This window comes from Aquarana catesbeiana, linkage group LG11, assembly GCF_042186555.1.
Source record: "Aquarana catesbeiana isolate 2022-GZ linkage group LG11, ASM4218655v1, whole genome shotgun sequence".
Taxonomy (NCBI): domain Eukaryota; kingdom Metazoa; phylum Chordata; class Amphibia; order Anura; family Ranidae; genus Aquarana; species Aquarana catesbeiana.
Window position 1 is genome coordinate 273,645,616 of NC_133334.1, and position 15,771 is coordinate 273,661,386.

General features: G+C 43.7%; 1 protein-coding gene across 3 annotated transcripts in view; it reads right to left on the reverse strand.

Annotated features, from left to right (window-relative positions):
- Window positions 1–15,771, reverse strand: part of LRRC36 (leucine rich repeat containing 36) — a 43,383-nt gene that overhangs the window by 13,390 nt on the left and 14,222 nt on the right. Inside the window, exons 4-10 of one of the 3 annotated variants that reach the window (XM_073605840.1) lie at window positions 14,289–14,373; window positions 11,412–11,500; window positions 9,458–9,531; window positions 8,671–8,719; window positions 5,033–5,413; window positions 2,661–2,950; window positions 781–940 (exon numbers count right to left, since the gene is read on the reverse strand). In XM_073605840.1, the coding sequence (XP_073461941.1) occupies window positions 781–940; window positions 2,661–2,950; window positions 5,033–5,413; window positions 8,671–8,719; window positions 9,458–9,531; window positions 11,412–11,500; window positions 14,289–14,373 (1,128 nt within the window). Of the gene's footprint in view, window positions 1–780; window positions 941–2,660; window positions 2,951–5,032; window positions 5,462–8,664; window positions 8,720–9,457; window positions 9,532–11,411; window positions 11,501–14,288; window positions 14,374–15,771 lie in introns of all 3 variants that reach the window. The other 2 variants (XM_073605838.1, XM_073605839.1) reach the window with 2 other exon arrangements.

Genomic DNA, 15,771 nt, shown 5'->3' on the forward strand with positions numbered 1-15,771 from the left:
GCCGAAATTTTTTTTTTTTTAAAAGTCAGCAGCTACAAATACTGCAGCTGCTGACTTTTAAAATAAGGACACTTACCTGTCCAGGGCACCCGCGATGTCGGCACCCGAGGCCGAACCGTCTCTCGGTCCTCGGGTGCTGCCGCCTCCATCTTCGGTAAGGGAATCAGGAAGTGAAGCCGTGCGGCTTCACTTCCCGGTTCCCTACTGCGCATGCGCGAGTCGTGCAGCACAATACGGCTGGTCCCTGCTGTCTCTGGGACCCGTGTGTTTCCCAGCAGACAGCGGGGGGGAACAGGAAGTGGCGTAAATAACCGCAGATTCTGCGGCTATCTATGCTGGAAGTGGGTACAGATACCTGTAATATACAGGTATCTGCACCCCCCTCCCCCCTGAAAGGTGCCAACTGTGACACCGGAGGGGGGGAGGAATCCGATGAGTGGAAGTTCCACTTTTGGGTGGAACTCCACTTTAATCAGCATGATAGCCAGGCCACAAATATTTTCAAAAGAAGATGCATCAGCGTGACAGCCAGGCAACTATCATTTGTAGAAGGAGAGGTCATCAATGGCATCCTGTGTACTCTTTCAGTAGAGGTTTCCTTAAGTGCTACATTGTGAATAGTGCTTGTATTTGTTCTTGGTGAGTGAGCAGTCATATATATTTTGGTACATATGGAAGCTGCAGTGTGCCTTTCAGTATTTTTCTAGGGAAAGGACCAGAAAGTTCTTACTTGTCCCTTCCTGTCTATCCCTCAAATGCTTGATAATATAAGATACTCACCCAGAAATCTCTGATTGTGAAGGAGAGACCCCGAGCCATTCCAGTACCGATCCACTAAGTCCATAAGTTGCTGGAGAACATCTGAGATGGAAGAAGTCTCACTTCTACTGGGCGAGCTCTCCCTTTTCTTCAGCTCATTTTCACTCAGCAAATCCTCTCTCTGAAAACAACAAACGTTGTATTGCTCTATGACATTGCTATTGTATTGCATATTGCTGCCAACCAATATTATGCTTTAAAGTGCTTTAAAAAAAGGCAAAAAATGTTTTTTTTTCCAAAATAACAAACATGGTATACTCACCTGCTCTGTGTAATGGTTTTGCACACAGCAGCTCTGATCGTCCTCTTTTCAGGTCCCCCACCGGTGCTCCTGGCCCCTCCTTCCTGCCAAGTGCCCCCCATAGCAAGCCGCTTGCCATGGGGTACTCGTGCATGCTCGCTCCCGAATTGGCTGTGTGTCCATTCACACACAGGTATCACTCCATATTCCCATCGCACACGTTCCTGGATACGCTCTCAAAGATTTGGGTGCTGCAGCAAAGGCCAGCTGGAAGCTGGTTTGGAAAGTCACAAGGGAGATATTTGCCAGCACACCATGGATCGACAAGGTAGCATCCAAAACGGGTTTTTATTGCATGATCACATCACAGAGAAGTGCAACATTTCAGAGTCACACAGGACCCCTTTGCCAGGCATGCTTCGCCCCCCCCCCCCCTCTCTCCTTAATGGCTGTAATTGACAGCAGCAGGAGCCATAGCCAATGAGGAGGGAGAGTGTAATTTTCTCTTGTGCTCATTACTGGATTGAGATCGGGCTCAGGTAAGTAGAAGGGGGGATGGAGGGGGGGCTGCATGCAGAAGGAATTTTACCCTAATGCATAGAATGCATTAAAGTGGTTGTAAAGGCACAAGTTTTTTTACCTTCATGCATTCAATGCATGAAGGTAAAAAACCTTCTGTGTGCAGCATCCCCCCCTAACACCTGAGCCCACTCTTGATCCAACAATGTCCACGAGAGCCTTGCCTTTGCCAGCCATTGACTCCCGCTGCTGTCAATCACATACAGTGAGCCAATCAGGAGATGGAGGGGGCGGGCCGAGTGGGTTGACAGCTTTTTTTTTTTTTATGTGAGAATTGTTATTTAGATTGTATTTTATTATTACATTTTAAGGCTCCATGTCTGAATGGACACACAGAGCTGCAGGTCGGGGTCACTCCTACACTTCTCTGTGATGTGATCATGCAATAAAAACCCGTTTTGGATGCTACCTTGTCGATCCATGGTGTGCTGGCAAATATCTCCCTTGTGACTTTCCAAACCAGCTTCCAGCTGGCCGTTGCTGCAGCACCCAAATCTTTGAGAGCGTATCCAGGAACGTGTGCGATGGGAATATGGAGTGATACCTGTGTGTGTGAATGGACACACAGCCAATTTGGGAGCGAGCATGCACGAGTACCCCATGGCAAGCTGCTTGCTGTGGGGGCACTTGGCAGGAGGGAGGGGCCGGGAGTGCCAGTGAGGGACCCGAGAAGAGGAGGATCGGGGCTGCTCTGTGCAAAACCATTACACAGAGCCGGTAAGTATGACATAATTGTTATTTTAATGTAAAAAACAAAAAAAAAACAAAACGAGGGTTTAGTACAGTGGATGGCAAACCTTGGCACCCCAGATGTTTTGGAACTACATTTCCCATGATGCTCAACTACACTGCAGAGTGCATGAGCATCATGGGAAATATAGTTCCAAAACATCTGGGGTGCCAAGGTTCACTATAACTGGTTTAGTAACACTTTAAAAAGGTAAAAAAAACTTCTGCCTTTAGAACCACTTTGGGAATTCTCCCATATTAAAAAGATCATACAGTGTGGTTATGGACTTACATGCAGGTCTGAATAGAGATCGGAGGGTTTCGGCGATATCAGGGAGTTCAGGCTGCTGGATCTTTTCAGTCCCATTTGAGTCAAGTTTGAAGTGGACGATTTCTCTGGATTCCAGGCGCTCTTGTAATCTCTACACAATTCGGCAGTTTTTGCAGTAAAGTGAGCGTTTGATAGCGTGGGTTTAGAAGGCAGCGTGTAGGTCTTGGAGATGTCACTGAAACCTTTTCTAAGAGCAGAGAGAGAACTGGAAGACGAGGGTGGGTCAGCCATATGTGTTGTAATATAAAGATCTAGAAGAATACAACATATGTACAATTATCAACTGTACCTGAAACATTGTCTAGAGCTACAGTTTTTTCTTTCTTTTTTTTTTTTTTTTTAAAGTATAACTAACTAAAACGTTCAAATGGAAGAGCTTCTGAGCCTGGGGAAACCACAATAGTGTGAACCTAGCCTTGGGAAGATTCACTTTCTTTATTTTTTCTGTTTACTTTTATCATAGAAAGTCAAAGAAAATTCCAAATTTTGGGTTGATAGAGGGGAATCTTCCAATGGGGACACTAGTTCTGGTGAACTTAGTGACAACCAGTGGGTACCTCCCTTTGGGAGGGATTTCCTCTCACTTCCTGTAGAACAGGAAGTGAAGGCAAATATCCCCATAAAGGGACACAGATAGCAAAAAAACTGATAGGGTTTATAACCTTCCCTTACTTTAACCAAAATGAATATATATGAGATATGTTGTATTGCGGTCTGTATCCCCGAGGGAAAGATTTACTCTCCCTATTTATCCTGGGTAACTGGCCTTTTTGGACTGATATTGGGAGACAATCAAATGTTTTGAGTTGGTACCAAAACAGGAATAGATGGAAAATCTTCCAAAAGGGGACACTTTTTAATAGTGGTGACAATAGATTGGGAGAAGAAAATATTACAGCGCACACATGCAAAAAAGACATTTACCTCAAGCAAGGCTAGTTTAAAACACCTAAGCATTTCTAGAAAAACATTTTCAAAAAATATGGGGATTTGGTCACACCATATTGCTATATTGTGCTAAGCCCACTTACTGCGACAAAGTACCCCATAATCAGTGGGTCCTACACTATCCATGGAGTGGGAGAACCTGCATCTCTGAACCATGAGAGCATTGCACTCTTCTAAATGGGAGAATCATAAGGTCTCCACCCATGACATAAGTGGACACTAATTAAAGGTACTTATGTTATGTAGTGAGGTGCTCTGCACCCAAAAGGATTTGGTCAGAATCCATACAATATACAAACAAGATATTTGGGGGGCACACTCTAAAAAATGCATTAAAGATGGTGCAGCCATAAGACCATACAGTAGAAGAAAATATTACAGCGCTTACATAACATAAGTACCTTTAATTAGTGTCCACTTGTGTCATGGGTGGATACCTTATGATTCTCCCATTTAGAAGAGTGCAATGCTCTCATGGTTCAGAGATGCAGGTTCTCCCACTCCATGAATAGTGTAGGACCCACTGATTATGGGGTACTTTGTCGCAGTAAGTGGGCTTAGCACCATATAGCAATATGGTGTGACCAAATCCCCATATTTTTTGAAAATGTTTTTCTAGAAATGCTTAGGCGTTTTAAACTAGCCTTGCTTGAGGTAAATGTCTTTTTTGCATGTGTGCGCTGTAATATTTTCTTCTACTGTATGGTCTTATGGCTGCACCATCTTTAATGCATTTTTTAGAGTGTGCCCCCCAAATATCTTGTTAATAGATTGGGAGAGCCCCCCCCCCCCCCTCTAACTTTGGAGATATTTCCACTGACTTCCTGTGGGAACAACTGAAAAGAAGTCTATCCAATGGCACTTGGGAATTGAATTGAAGAAAGACGTACCTCCGCCACATTTGTTTGCCAAAACTTCAAAAAGCTTTGACAAAAAAAAAAAGTGACGGAGGTGGGTCTTTCTTTGTTCGAACTCAGGGAAGAACAGGCCCCATTGGGTTGGCACCCAGGATGACAGGCTGACTGAAAACAAATCAGTGTTCACACCCTGGCTTGGGCTTGTGAAGACAGTTAAAGCATAGAGATAGCACAGGCAGAGGTAATACGATTAGATTAGCATAGCTTTGTTATGTTCCTGGATAGAGTACACTAGTGTCTTTAAAAAGTACAGTTATCCTTTAAGTTCATCACATGCCCATATATATCTCTTTAAGATTGTGGACACAAAAGACAGCATTGAACCTCTCACCTAATTTCCTGCTCTCAAAGGAGCTTACAATTCATTTTTTCTATCACAGTCCTACAGGGCCATTTTGGGTGGAAGCAAGACAAATACATTTTTGAGTAGGGAGAGAAAAAGACGAGATATAAATGATAGTCTGATACCGGAACTCAGCCGCAGTAGCCTCTCTCTGCTGGTCTCCTCGCCATTATGTGAGGGTTTGAGACGGTCCCTTGTCTCTGAGCTTTGGCCGATGTCATCGATGTCACCAGACCTAACCCTTTCCTTCCCATCGAGAGTGCTTGCCCTCATCCTCTCGCTGCCCGCAGCATCTTTCCTTACTGGTGTAGATGTTAGGTAGGTATTCTTGAAGTTAAATGCCGTCCCCAATTTGTCCGGGTAGCTAAAACCCAAATGTTTTGTGGAGCTGATATCTTCTTCATTTTTCATAGGCGTAGAAATATCCTCTTGCTTTGGGAAAAACTCAGACATTGTGGAGTCGGCGAAGGTGACGCGGTGCCCTTCTTTAGCACGAGAAGAGGGGCCTGGAGAACGGAGAGAAGAGCGTGTTGGGGATGGCAATGGCCTGTACTCTAAACAGGAAAACAAAGCAAAGGGGAAATATAAAAAGTCTGAGCTCAGTGGGGTTCTCTCACAAAACACCCCTGACCATTCTGTCCAGCTAAATGAGGTCAACTGTCAGCAGAGTTATAACCAGCATTTCAATCCTAATTATCACTTGTTATTACTCCGTTGGTCCCTACGCATTCCAGTCATCACAAGATATTTCCCATTACAAATGGCATAGTAAATATAGAAATAACAACTTTGCAAACTAAACTTTGTTGTGCTGTACCTCTAAATAAAACAAGTGTGATGAAATAAATAAAATGTTCAAATAAATAATACCTGAAACAAATCAATATATAATGTGTCAACACCGCCAGTGAGATATACCTTATACTCTGTGTTATATCTTATAGTCCATCTAAGTACCTTAACAATTTAAAAATCTCCCAATGCGTTCCACCACACACAGCCTCTTACCAGTCAGAAAGTCCCCAAATTGTAGGTGGTCTTAATACACTCACAAATACATGGGATCTGCTGCAGCAAGATGTATCCTAGGACATGGGAACCACAGGGCACACCAATAGGGATTCTCCTAAATCACCTCTCACTCCGCATACATCAATCCAGCAAGAGAAAAAAAAATAACATCCTATTTTCAGCGGACCCCTTGGGAACGTCTAATGGGACAAAACACATTGGGGGGGAGGCCTGTGCTGACGTCATCATGCACGCCAGAGCTAGGTTTCTGCAATGCTCTTTACACACATCAGATTGTAAGTAGATTTACAGTTTATAGACCATTAAAGATGGTGGTTATACACAATGGGAGGCTGTTATTTGTTTCTCTTGCCAGATTGATGTATGTGGAGCAAGAGAGGTGATTTAGGAGAATCCCTGTTGCTGTGCCCTGTGGTTCCCATGTGATAGGATACATCTTGCTGCATCAGATCCTATGTATTTGTGAGTGTATTAAGACCACCTATAATTTGGGGTATTTCCGACTGGTAAAAGGCTGTGGGTGGCAATGGTGGTGGAACTCACCAGGAGATTTTCGAGTTTTTAAGTCACTTGGATGGACATTTCTTTTGGACCATATGATATAACACAGAGTATAAATCTGAGTGGAGGGGTTGACTCACTATATATTGATTTGTTTCACATATTATTTATTTGAAATTTTTATTTATTTCATCACACTTGATTTAATTAAAGGGTACAGCGCAACAATATTTGAAAGCTGATCTATGCACTTGTATTTTGTGCTGCTGTACATACAAAGCCTTGAAAAAGTATTCACACCCCTTGAAATTTTCCACATTTTGTCATGTTACAACCAAAATTGTAAATGTATTTTATTGGGATTTTATGTGATAGACCAACACAAAGTGGCACATAATTGTGAAGTGGAAGGAAAATGGTGAATGGTTTCCAATTTTATTTAGAAATAAATAATATCTAAAAAAGTGTGGGGTGCATTTTTTATTTAGCCCCCTTTAAGCTGATACCAGACAGGTCAGGGATAAAGTTGTGGAGAAGTTTAAAGCAGGGTTAGGTTATAACAAATATATCCCAAGCTTTGAACATCTCACGGAGCTCTGTTCAATCCATCATCAATGGAAAGAGTATGGAACAACTACAAACCTACCAAGACACGGCCGTCCACCTAAACTGACCGGCCGGGCAAGGAGAGCATTCATCAGAGAAGCAGCCAAGAGGTCCATATTAACTCTGGAGGAGCTGCAGAGATTCACAGCTCAGGTGGGAGAATCTGTCCACAGGACAACTATTAGTCGTGTTCTCCACAAATCTGCCCTTTATGGAAGAGTGACAAGAAGAAAGACATAAGAAGTCCGTTTGCAGTTTGTGAGAAGCCATGTGGGGGACACAGCAAACATGTGGAAGACGGTGCTCTGGTCAGATGAGACCAACATTTAACTTTTAGGCCTAAAAGCAAAAGGCTATATGTGGTGGAAAACTAACACTGCACATCACCCTGAACACACCATCCCCACCGTGAAACATGGCGGTGGCAGCATCATGTTGTGGGGATGCTTTTCTTCATCAGGGACAGGGAAGCTGGTCAGAGTTGAAGGGAAGATGGATGGAGCCAAATACAGGCCAGGGCAATCTTAGAAGAAAACCTGTTATGCCCTGTACACACGAGCAGACTTTTTCGACCGGACTGGTCCGCTGGACCGAATCCGGCAGACAATCTGACCGTGTGTGGGCTTCATCGGACCTTCAGCGGACTGTTTCTGTCGAAAATCTGACGGACTTTAGATTTGGAACATGTTTCAAATCTTTACGTCGGAACTCCACCGGACCCAGAAATCCGCTTGTGTATGCTAGTCCGACGGACGAACACCGAAGCTAGGACAGCTATTGGCTACTGGCTATGAACTTCCTTATTTTAATCCGGTCGTACGTCATCACGTACGAATCCGTCGGACTTTGTTTTGATCGTGTGTAGGCAAGTCCAATCATTCTAAAGTCCGTCGAAAGTCCGTCGGAACTTTGTTGTCAAAAAGTCCGCCTGTGTGTACAGGGCATTAGAGTCCGCAAAAGACTTTAGACTGGGGCGGAGGTTCACCTTGCAGCAGGACAACGACCCTAAACATACAGCCGGAGCTACAATGGAATGGTTTAGATCAAAGCATATTCATGTGTTAGAATGGCCCAGTCACAGTCCAGACCTAAATCCAATTGAGAATCTGTGGCAAGACTTGAAAATTGCTGTTCACAGGCGCTCTCCATCCAATCTGACAGAGCTTGAGCCATTTTGCAAAGAAGAATGCGTAAAAATGTCCCTCTCTAGATGTGCAAAGCTGGTAAAGACATCCCCAAAAAGACTTGCAGCTGTAATTGCAGTGAAAGGTGGTTCTACAAAGTACTGACTCCGGGGGGGCGCCATACAAATCCCCCCCCACACTTTTCACATATTTATTTGTAAAAAAGTTTGGAAACCATTTATCACTTTCCTTCCACTTCACAATTATGTGTCACTTTCTGTTGGTCTATCACATAAAATCCCAATAAAATACATTTACGTTTTTAGTTGTAACGAAATGGGGAAAATTTCAGGGGGTATAAATACTTATTCAAGGCACTGTATATAACACTTGTAAATTAATTGCTGCATTAAGCACAGTTTTCTTTAGTTTAATTGATTTGAAATATAGAAATATAATTTAGTATGAATAAGATAAATATCAAAATATTATACCAATACCATCTTCAAAGTCGGTTTGTGGCTGTAGATAGGACTGGTGCTCTTCTGACTGTAAATGGAAACAACTTTTCATGTAAATGGAGATCCAATAAATATAATGTTATCATAATTATAATTTGAGCTAATGTGAAAACAGACTCTTTCCATTTGAATTCTAATACTGTTGGTAATACTTTAATTCATATGCCCAGAACAAAGACGCTCATTCAATTGGAGGACTAAAGTGATCCTATTAAAGTAGAACTAAATGCAAAAACTTTTTTTTCCCCAACTTGGATACAGTAAAGGAGGGTAATAATCTTTGTCAGGTCATCTGTGTCCCATTGGGAAGGTTTCCCCTCACTTCCTGTCCCATAGCCACAACAGGAAGTATTAGGAAATCCTTCCAAAGCGAGAGAATCCCTGGTTGTCACCAAACTTGTTCTCCACTTTATTACGGTTTTAAGGACAACCCTAAATTTGTTTACAACCAGTAACTGGTCAGTGGAATTAGTCACAGCTTGGTCCAGCTGAGAGTTTTCATTTCATGCCTATGGGTACCTTTAGTGGGTATGTGGGGGATCAGGCCAGCAGCAGAACAAAATTATCTCAAGAAACGGTTCTTCAAGTTTATTGACAATTTTTTCCATTTGACTTTTTTTTTTTTATTACACTGCTTGTCTGCAGCTAACAATGATGGAATTGAACTGAACACTTATGAGTATTGGGGAACCCATCTGCCCTTAGAAATGGGATTAGAACTCAGAATGACCCCTGGTTTTATATGTTATACAGAAGGTAAACTTACCTGATACTTAGAGGGAGAAGAGCCTCTGGTATAATCTCTGGAATGCTGTTCCTGACTATTTGTCCTGCCCATTTCTGAAACAAAAAAGGATCAGAGTGTCAGAATTGTCTCTATTATACAAAATGCAGCAGAGAAACATTTCATGAACATAAATGCTGGTATCACAATGGGGGGTATTTACGAAAGTCAAATCCACTTTGCACTACAAGTGCAAACTACAAGTGCAAAGTGCACTTGGAAGTGCAGTCCCTGTAAATCTGGGGGGGGGGGGGGGGGTCGGAAATGAGGGGAAGCTCTGCTGATTTTATCATCCAATCATGTGCAAGCTAAAATGCTGATTTTTATTTTCCTTGCTTGTCCCCCTCAGATCTACAGCAGCTGCACTTCCAAGTGCACTTTCAGTGCAATTTCAAGTGCAGTTTGCACTTGTAGTGCAAAGTGGATTTGGCTATAGTAAATAACCCCCAATGTATTATTTTGAAATAATAAGCAAATTGCATTTACACTGAGCTGCTCCAAATGCACTTGAAGACATGCAATACAACACACTGCATTAAAGCTGATGTTTAGGCCACATGCACATGGATGGTCATCATGGGAGCATGGTTCGCTGCGTTCAGAGGTGGCTAAACACCTCCTCTGTACACAACAACACTCTGGGGGTTATTTACTAAAGGCAAATCTACTTTGCACTACAAGTGCAAACTACAAGTGCAAAGTGCATTTGAAATTGCACTAAAAGTGCACTTGGAAGTGCAGTCGCTGTAGATCTGAGGAGGATATGCAAGGAAAATAAAAACCAGCATTTTAGCTTGCACATGATTGGATAATAAAATCAGCAGAGCTTCCCCTCATTTCAGATCTACCCCTCAGATTTACAGCGACTGCACTGCAAAGTGCACTTTCAGTGCAATTTCAAGTGCACTTTGCACTTGTAGTTTGCACTTGTAGTGCAAAATGGATTTGCCTTTTGTAAATAATCCCCTCTGTGCTCTGGCTGCATACAAACTGGAGGATTCGCCGCGGCCAGAACTCTGCCAAAATCCTGAACACACACTGGTTGTGTCCGGGGTCAGCCAGAGGCTCTATTCGCATACAGCCACTGCAATAATCAATAAAATACATTATTGCATTAGTAAAGTAATAAAGAAGTCGGGAGCTTGGTCCCCAATCAAGCCTCCTTAGAGAACAGGGGCAATTGGACTATCTCGGTACAATATAAACTACAATAAATTCAAGTATGTAGGCAGATATGTATAAAATGTATATAAAGGTTTATTAATACAAAATTAATAACACATAGTGAATAATCAGGTACAGATTAAAAGCATGGTAACAATCCATATGTATCACCAAGATAATGATCCCCAAACGGGGAACATCACAGTGGGATAGATGATCGCGGATCACATCTCTACTAGTTTTGCGGTCTAATGCCGTTTTGTCAGGAGGATATCCGTAATTTGATTGGCAAATGATCAATAACAATACTATTGACATTTGCCGATCAAATTACAGATATTGCATTAGACCGCGAAACTAGTTGAGATGTTATCCGTGATCAACTATCCCACTGTGATCTTCCCCGTTTGGGGATCATTATTGTATCTTGGTGATACATATGGATTGTTACCATGCTTTTAATCTGTACCTGATTATTTGTTATGTGTTATTAATTTTGTTATAATAAACCTTTATATACATTTTTTACATGTCTGCCTACATACTTGAATTTACTCTAGTTTATATTGTACCGAGATAGTCCAATTGCCCCCATTCTCTAAGGAGGCTTGGTTGGGGACCAAGCTCCCGACCTCTTTATTTCTTAGTTTCAGGATGATGGTACAATTTTCTACATATTTTTTATCACCATTACTGCTATAGAGACTACTTCTATCTTTCTGCATTAGCAAAGTAAATACTGATTCTGCTTAATACAGTTTTAAGATCTTACCAGTCATATTGCTCAATCCGAAATCCAAGTGAGCTTTAGCTCCTCCTTTATCCCCATAGAGATGGCTGCGTGACGGGCTGTGCATAGAGCTGAAACGTCAATAGCAATTTATTATTGATATCTCTTACACAGTCTACTCACATCATCCATAACCATATATAAATTTGTATGACCCTTCACGTTGTTACACAACACAATATGGCCGTACTGAGCCCCTCCCATGTCTACAACATACTAAAAGCTGAGAGTTCTGCCAGTTAAGCTGCTGTGACATCACTTATCACGTGTACAAATCCTTTAATACTCAAGTCCACCATTCACTCTGTCAGTTACTACACAGCTAAATCCAAATAAACATTACAAACCAATACAGGATTGTTAAAAGCTGAACTCTGAGATGAGTAAATATTGTCTACATTCAGTCATTATGTGTATTCTTGGATCTCGGTGAGCTTTGTATATTTCTCTCAGGCCTGTGCATTAATCCAGTGTGAGATTTCCTGTAATAAAGACCGCTCACTGCTGCTCTTTCACCTTGTGCAGGGTGACTGGTCTTGTCTCCGCCCCCCTCCTGTAGTTTTCTGCAGGTAGACTGTGGTGGGTGGGGCATGCTGGGTCCCTCCCACAGCTCTGCTCTCTCTCTTTCTCTCTCTCTCCTGTGCAGGGTGACTGGTCTTGTCTCCGCCCCCTCCTGTAGTTTTCTGCAGGTAGACTGTGGTGGGTGGGGCATGCTGGGTCCCTCCCACAGCTCTGCTCTCTCTCTCTCCTGTGCAGGGTGACTGGTCATGTCTCCACCCCCCTACTGTAGTTTTCTGCAGGTGGACTGTGGTGGGTGGGGCATGCTGGGTCCCTCCCACAGCTCTGCTCTCTCTCTCTCTCTCTCTCTCTCTCTCCTGTGCAGGGTGACTGGTCTTGTCTCCACCCCCCTCCTGTAGTTTTCTGCAGGTAGACTGTGGTGAGTGGGGCATGCTGGGTCCCTCCCACAGCTCTGCTCACTCTCTCTCCTGTGCAGGGTGACTGGTCTTGTCTCCGCCCCCCTCCTGTAGTTTTCTGCAGGTAGACTGTGGTGGGTGGGGCATGCTGGGTCCCTCCCACAGCTCTGCTCTCTGCACAGGCTTTGTACAGCACAGCGATGATGTCACTGTTACTTTACCAAGGTATTATCTTGTATTACAAAGGCGTTTGGTGCAAACTGAATTTATATTCTTTAAGTTAAATAGGAACAAATTTAAATGAAGGTTCCGATGCCAAGGTGTCAGCTTTATATGAGTCACATGCTTCTCCATACTTGCAAGTATGCAGTATTTTCTTCTCTTACAGCAGCTGAATGGAGTGGTGGGGAAGTGAAGGAGAGGTAAGCGTGTGCTGCAGGGGAGGAGGAGAATAAATCGGAGTCCCCCCCTCCAAAAATTAAAAGTCAGCAGTTACACATACTGTAGCTGCTGACTTTTATTATTAGGACACTAATAAGTGGGGAACCCGCATCCAATTCGCAATAGTGTGAACCCGGCCTAAAGCTGGCCATACATTATACAATTTTCTTGTATAATTTTCCTTTAGGCTCGGTTCACACTGGAACTGGCTGTGCGTCCCTGTTCCCCTGTTTCCGGGCCGAATCTATGCCTGAATTCGGCCCTGAAACGGAGCCAAAGACGCACATCATTACTGTGCAGTGCGCTCCGCAGCCGCAACAGAGATATGTGAGCCGGCTCCATAGGGAGCCAGTCACATTCTCCTGCTATGCGAATTGGATGTGGAGAAACCCGCATCCAATTTGCTTAGGTGTGAACCCGGCCTTAGATTTACCAAAACCATGTAATATGAGGTCAGACACTAAACACTTTCAAATTGTAGGCAAGCAGGCAGGCCCTTGCACTACACAGTGGAAGGTAAATCTAAAAGAAATGGAACAAGAAAATTGTACAATGTGTAGCCAGCTTTAGACTGCTTTCACGCTGCTCTGTTGCAAAAACGTGGTAAAAACACTTATGCCCCGTACACACGGTCGGACTTTGTTCGGACATTCCGACAACAAAATCCTAGGATTTTTTCCTTGTCTTGCATACACACGGTCACACAAAGTTGTCGGAAAATCGTTCTAAACGCGGTGACGTAAAACACGTTCGTCGGGACTATAAACGGGGCAGTGGCCAATAGCTTTCATCCCTTTATTTATTCTAAACATGCGTGGCACTTTGTCCGTCGGATTTGTGTACACACGATCGGAATTTCCGACAACGGATTTTTTGTTGTCGGAAAATTTTATATCCTGCTCTCAAACTTTGTGTGTCGGAAAATCCGATGGAAAATGTGTGATGGAGCCCACACACGGTCGGAATTTCTGACAACACGCTCCGATCGGACATTTTCCGTCGGAAAATCCGACCGTGTGTACGGGGCAATATGCATTTTTGCTGCGTTTCCTGTTTGCCTGACGACAGCCATGTAACTCAAAAAATGCACCAAACACACAACCGTGGGTGCGTTTTTGATGCGTTTTCAATGCATTTCAATGGAGAGGTACGGTTTTAAAACACCCAAGATGCACCAAGAATGTATCATGCAGGACTTTTAAAAACGCAATGGACTGCTGTGAAGAGAGGATTTTATGGTCGTGCAATTTTTCTTCTGCTTATTGTAAACGCAAAAACAGAAGAAAACTGATCAGTGTGAAAGCAGCCAGAGAGATCCACCAATCTCAGCACACCCTACACAGGAACAGACAAGTATGAACAGCCCTGCAAGGCATCTCTACACTGCAAACAGGTGGCAAGCTGCACATCCGGCTGTAGCTCCATTCACATGCATGACAATAGTCATTTTATGTCTTCCCCCCAAACAACAAAAAGGGGCATTTTACGGACTGTAAGCACTCACCTCCCGGACTCGGACGTCTCCTGAGATTTTAGCTGGAAGTTATACGTTGCGTTTTTTCTCTCGCTCTCCCTCACCGGTCTCTCATCTGAAAAGAGTGACATATCTGCAGTTAGATCTGGAAGGTGTGAAATGCTGTACTGACCCCCCCTCCTCCTCCTAGTTTCTGCTGATCTACTGCATGGCCGGTGCAGCGAGACGAGTAATGGGCCTGGCTGACAGTTGGATGAACTGAACTTCATGCATAAGCCAAACAAACTCCTGAGGAAGCCATAGCAACATCCCAGGCAGTACACAACACAAACCTGGGCAGGGACCTCCCTTATTATACTCACTCTGTGGGTAAGATTGCTTTGGGTTAACCATTGAACTACCCTGCAGGACAAATACCTACCGAGAAATAAATAAATAAATAAATAAAAGCACATCAAGGCAGAGCCCTCCGGGGATGTTAGGAAAACTAGGGCTGGCCATAGGAAGATCGATTTTTTTTTTTTTTTTTTTGATCATCAGGTGGGCTGAATGGTAAAAAAAAAAAAAAAAAAAATAAGACATTCCCCTATTCACACATGCTGTACAAATGTATTTTGATAGTGCGACTGTCAAAATACACTGATCAGCAGCTGCTGCCTATTGGCTGATCTACAAACGTTTTTCACTATAGATCATTAGCCCGCGTTCACATCGGGACCTTTTGACATGCGATTTTTTTTTTAATCACTTTTTCTTTATTAAAGTGACACTAAGACCCCTTTCACACTGGGGCGGTTTGCAGGCGTTATTGCACTAAAAATACCACCTGCAAACCTCCCCAAAACAACCTCCGCTGTTTGTTCAGTGTGAAAGCCTGAAGGCTTTCACACTGAATCGGTGCGCTGGCAGGAGAAGAAAAAAACTCCTGCAAGCCGCATCTTTGGAGCGGTGAAGGAGCGGTGTATTCACTGCTCCTAAACCGCTCCTGCCCATTGAAATCAATGGGACAGCGCGGCTATAGCCGCGCTGCACGAGTGGTTTTAACCCTTTTTCGGCTGCCAGCAGGGGGTGAAAACCGCACCGCTAGCGGCCGAATACTGCGGTAAAACAGCGCTAAAAATAGCGCTGTTTTACCGCCGACGCCCCCTACCGCCCCAGTGTGAAAGCAGCCTAAAGGTACAGTTTTTTTTTTTTTTTTTGTTTAAATAACAACATGTTATACTTACCTCCACTGTGCAGTTCATTTTGGCACAGAGTGGCCCCGATCCACCTGTTCTGGGGTACCACGGCGGCTCCCCCTCGCAATAGATAACCCCCTCTGGGAAGCTTCCAAGGGGGTTACCTTACGGGCAGTGTGTGACTCGGCCCCGCCCCCTGAGTCATTGGATTTGATTGACAGCAGCGGGAGCCAATGGCTGCGCTGCTATCAATCTATCCAACGAAGAGCCGAGAAGCCGTGGAGAGAGAGACGCGGGATCGCGCCCACGGAAATTTCGAGGCTCAGGTAAGTAAA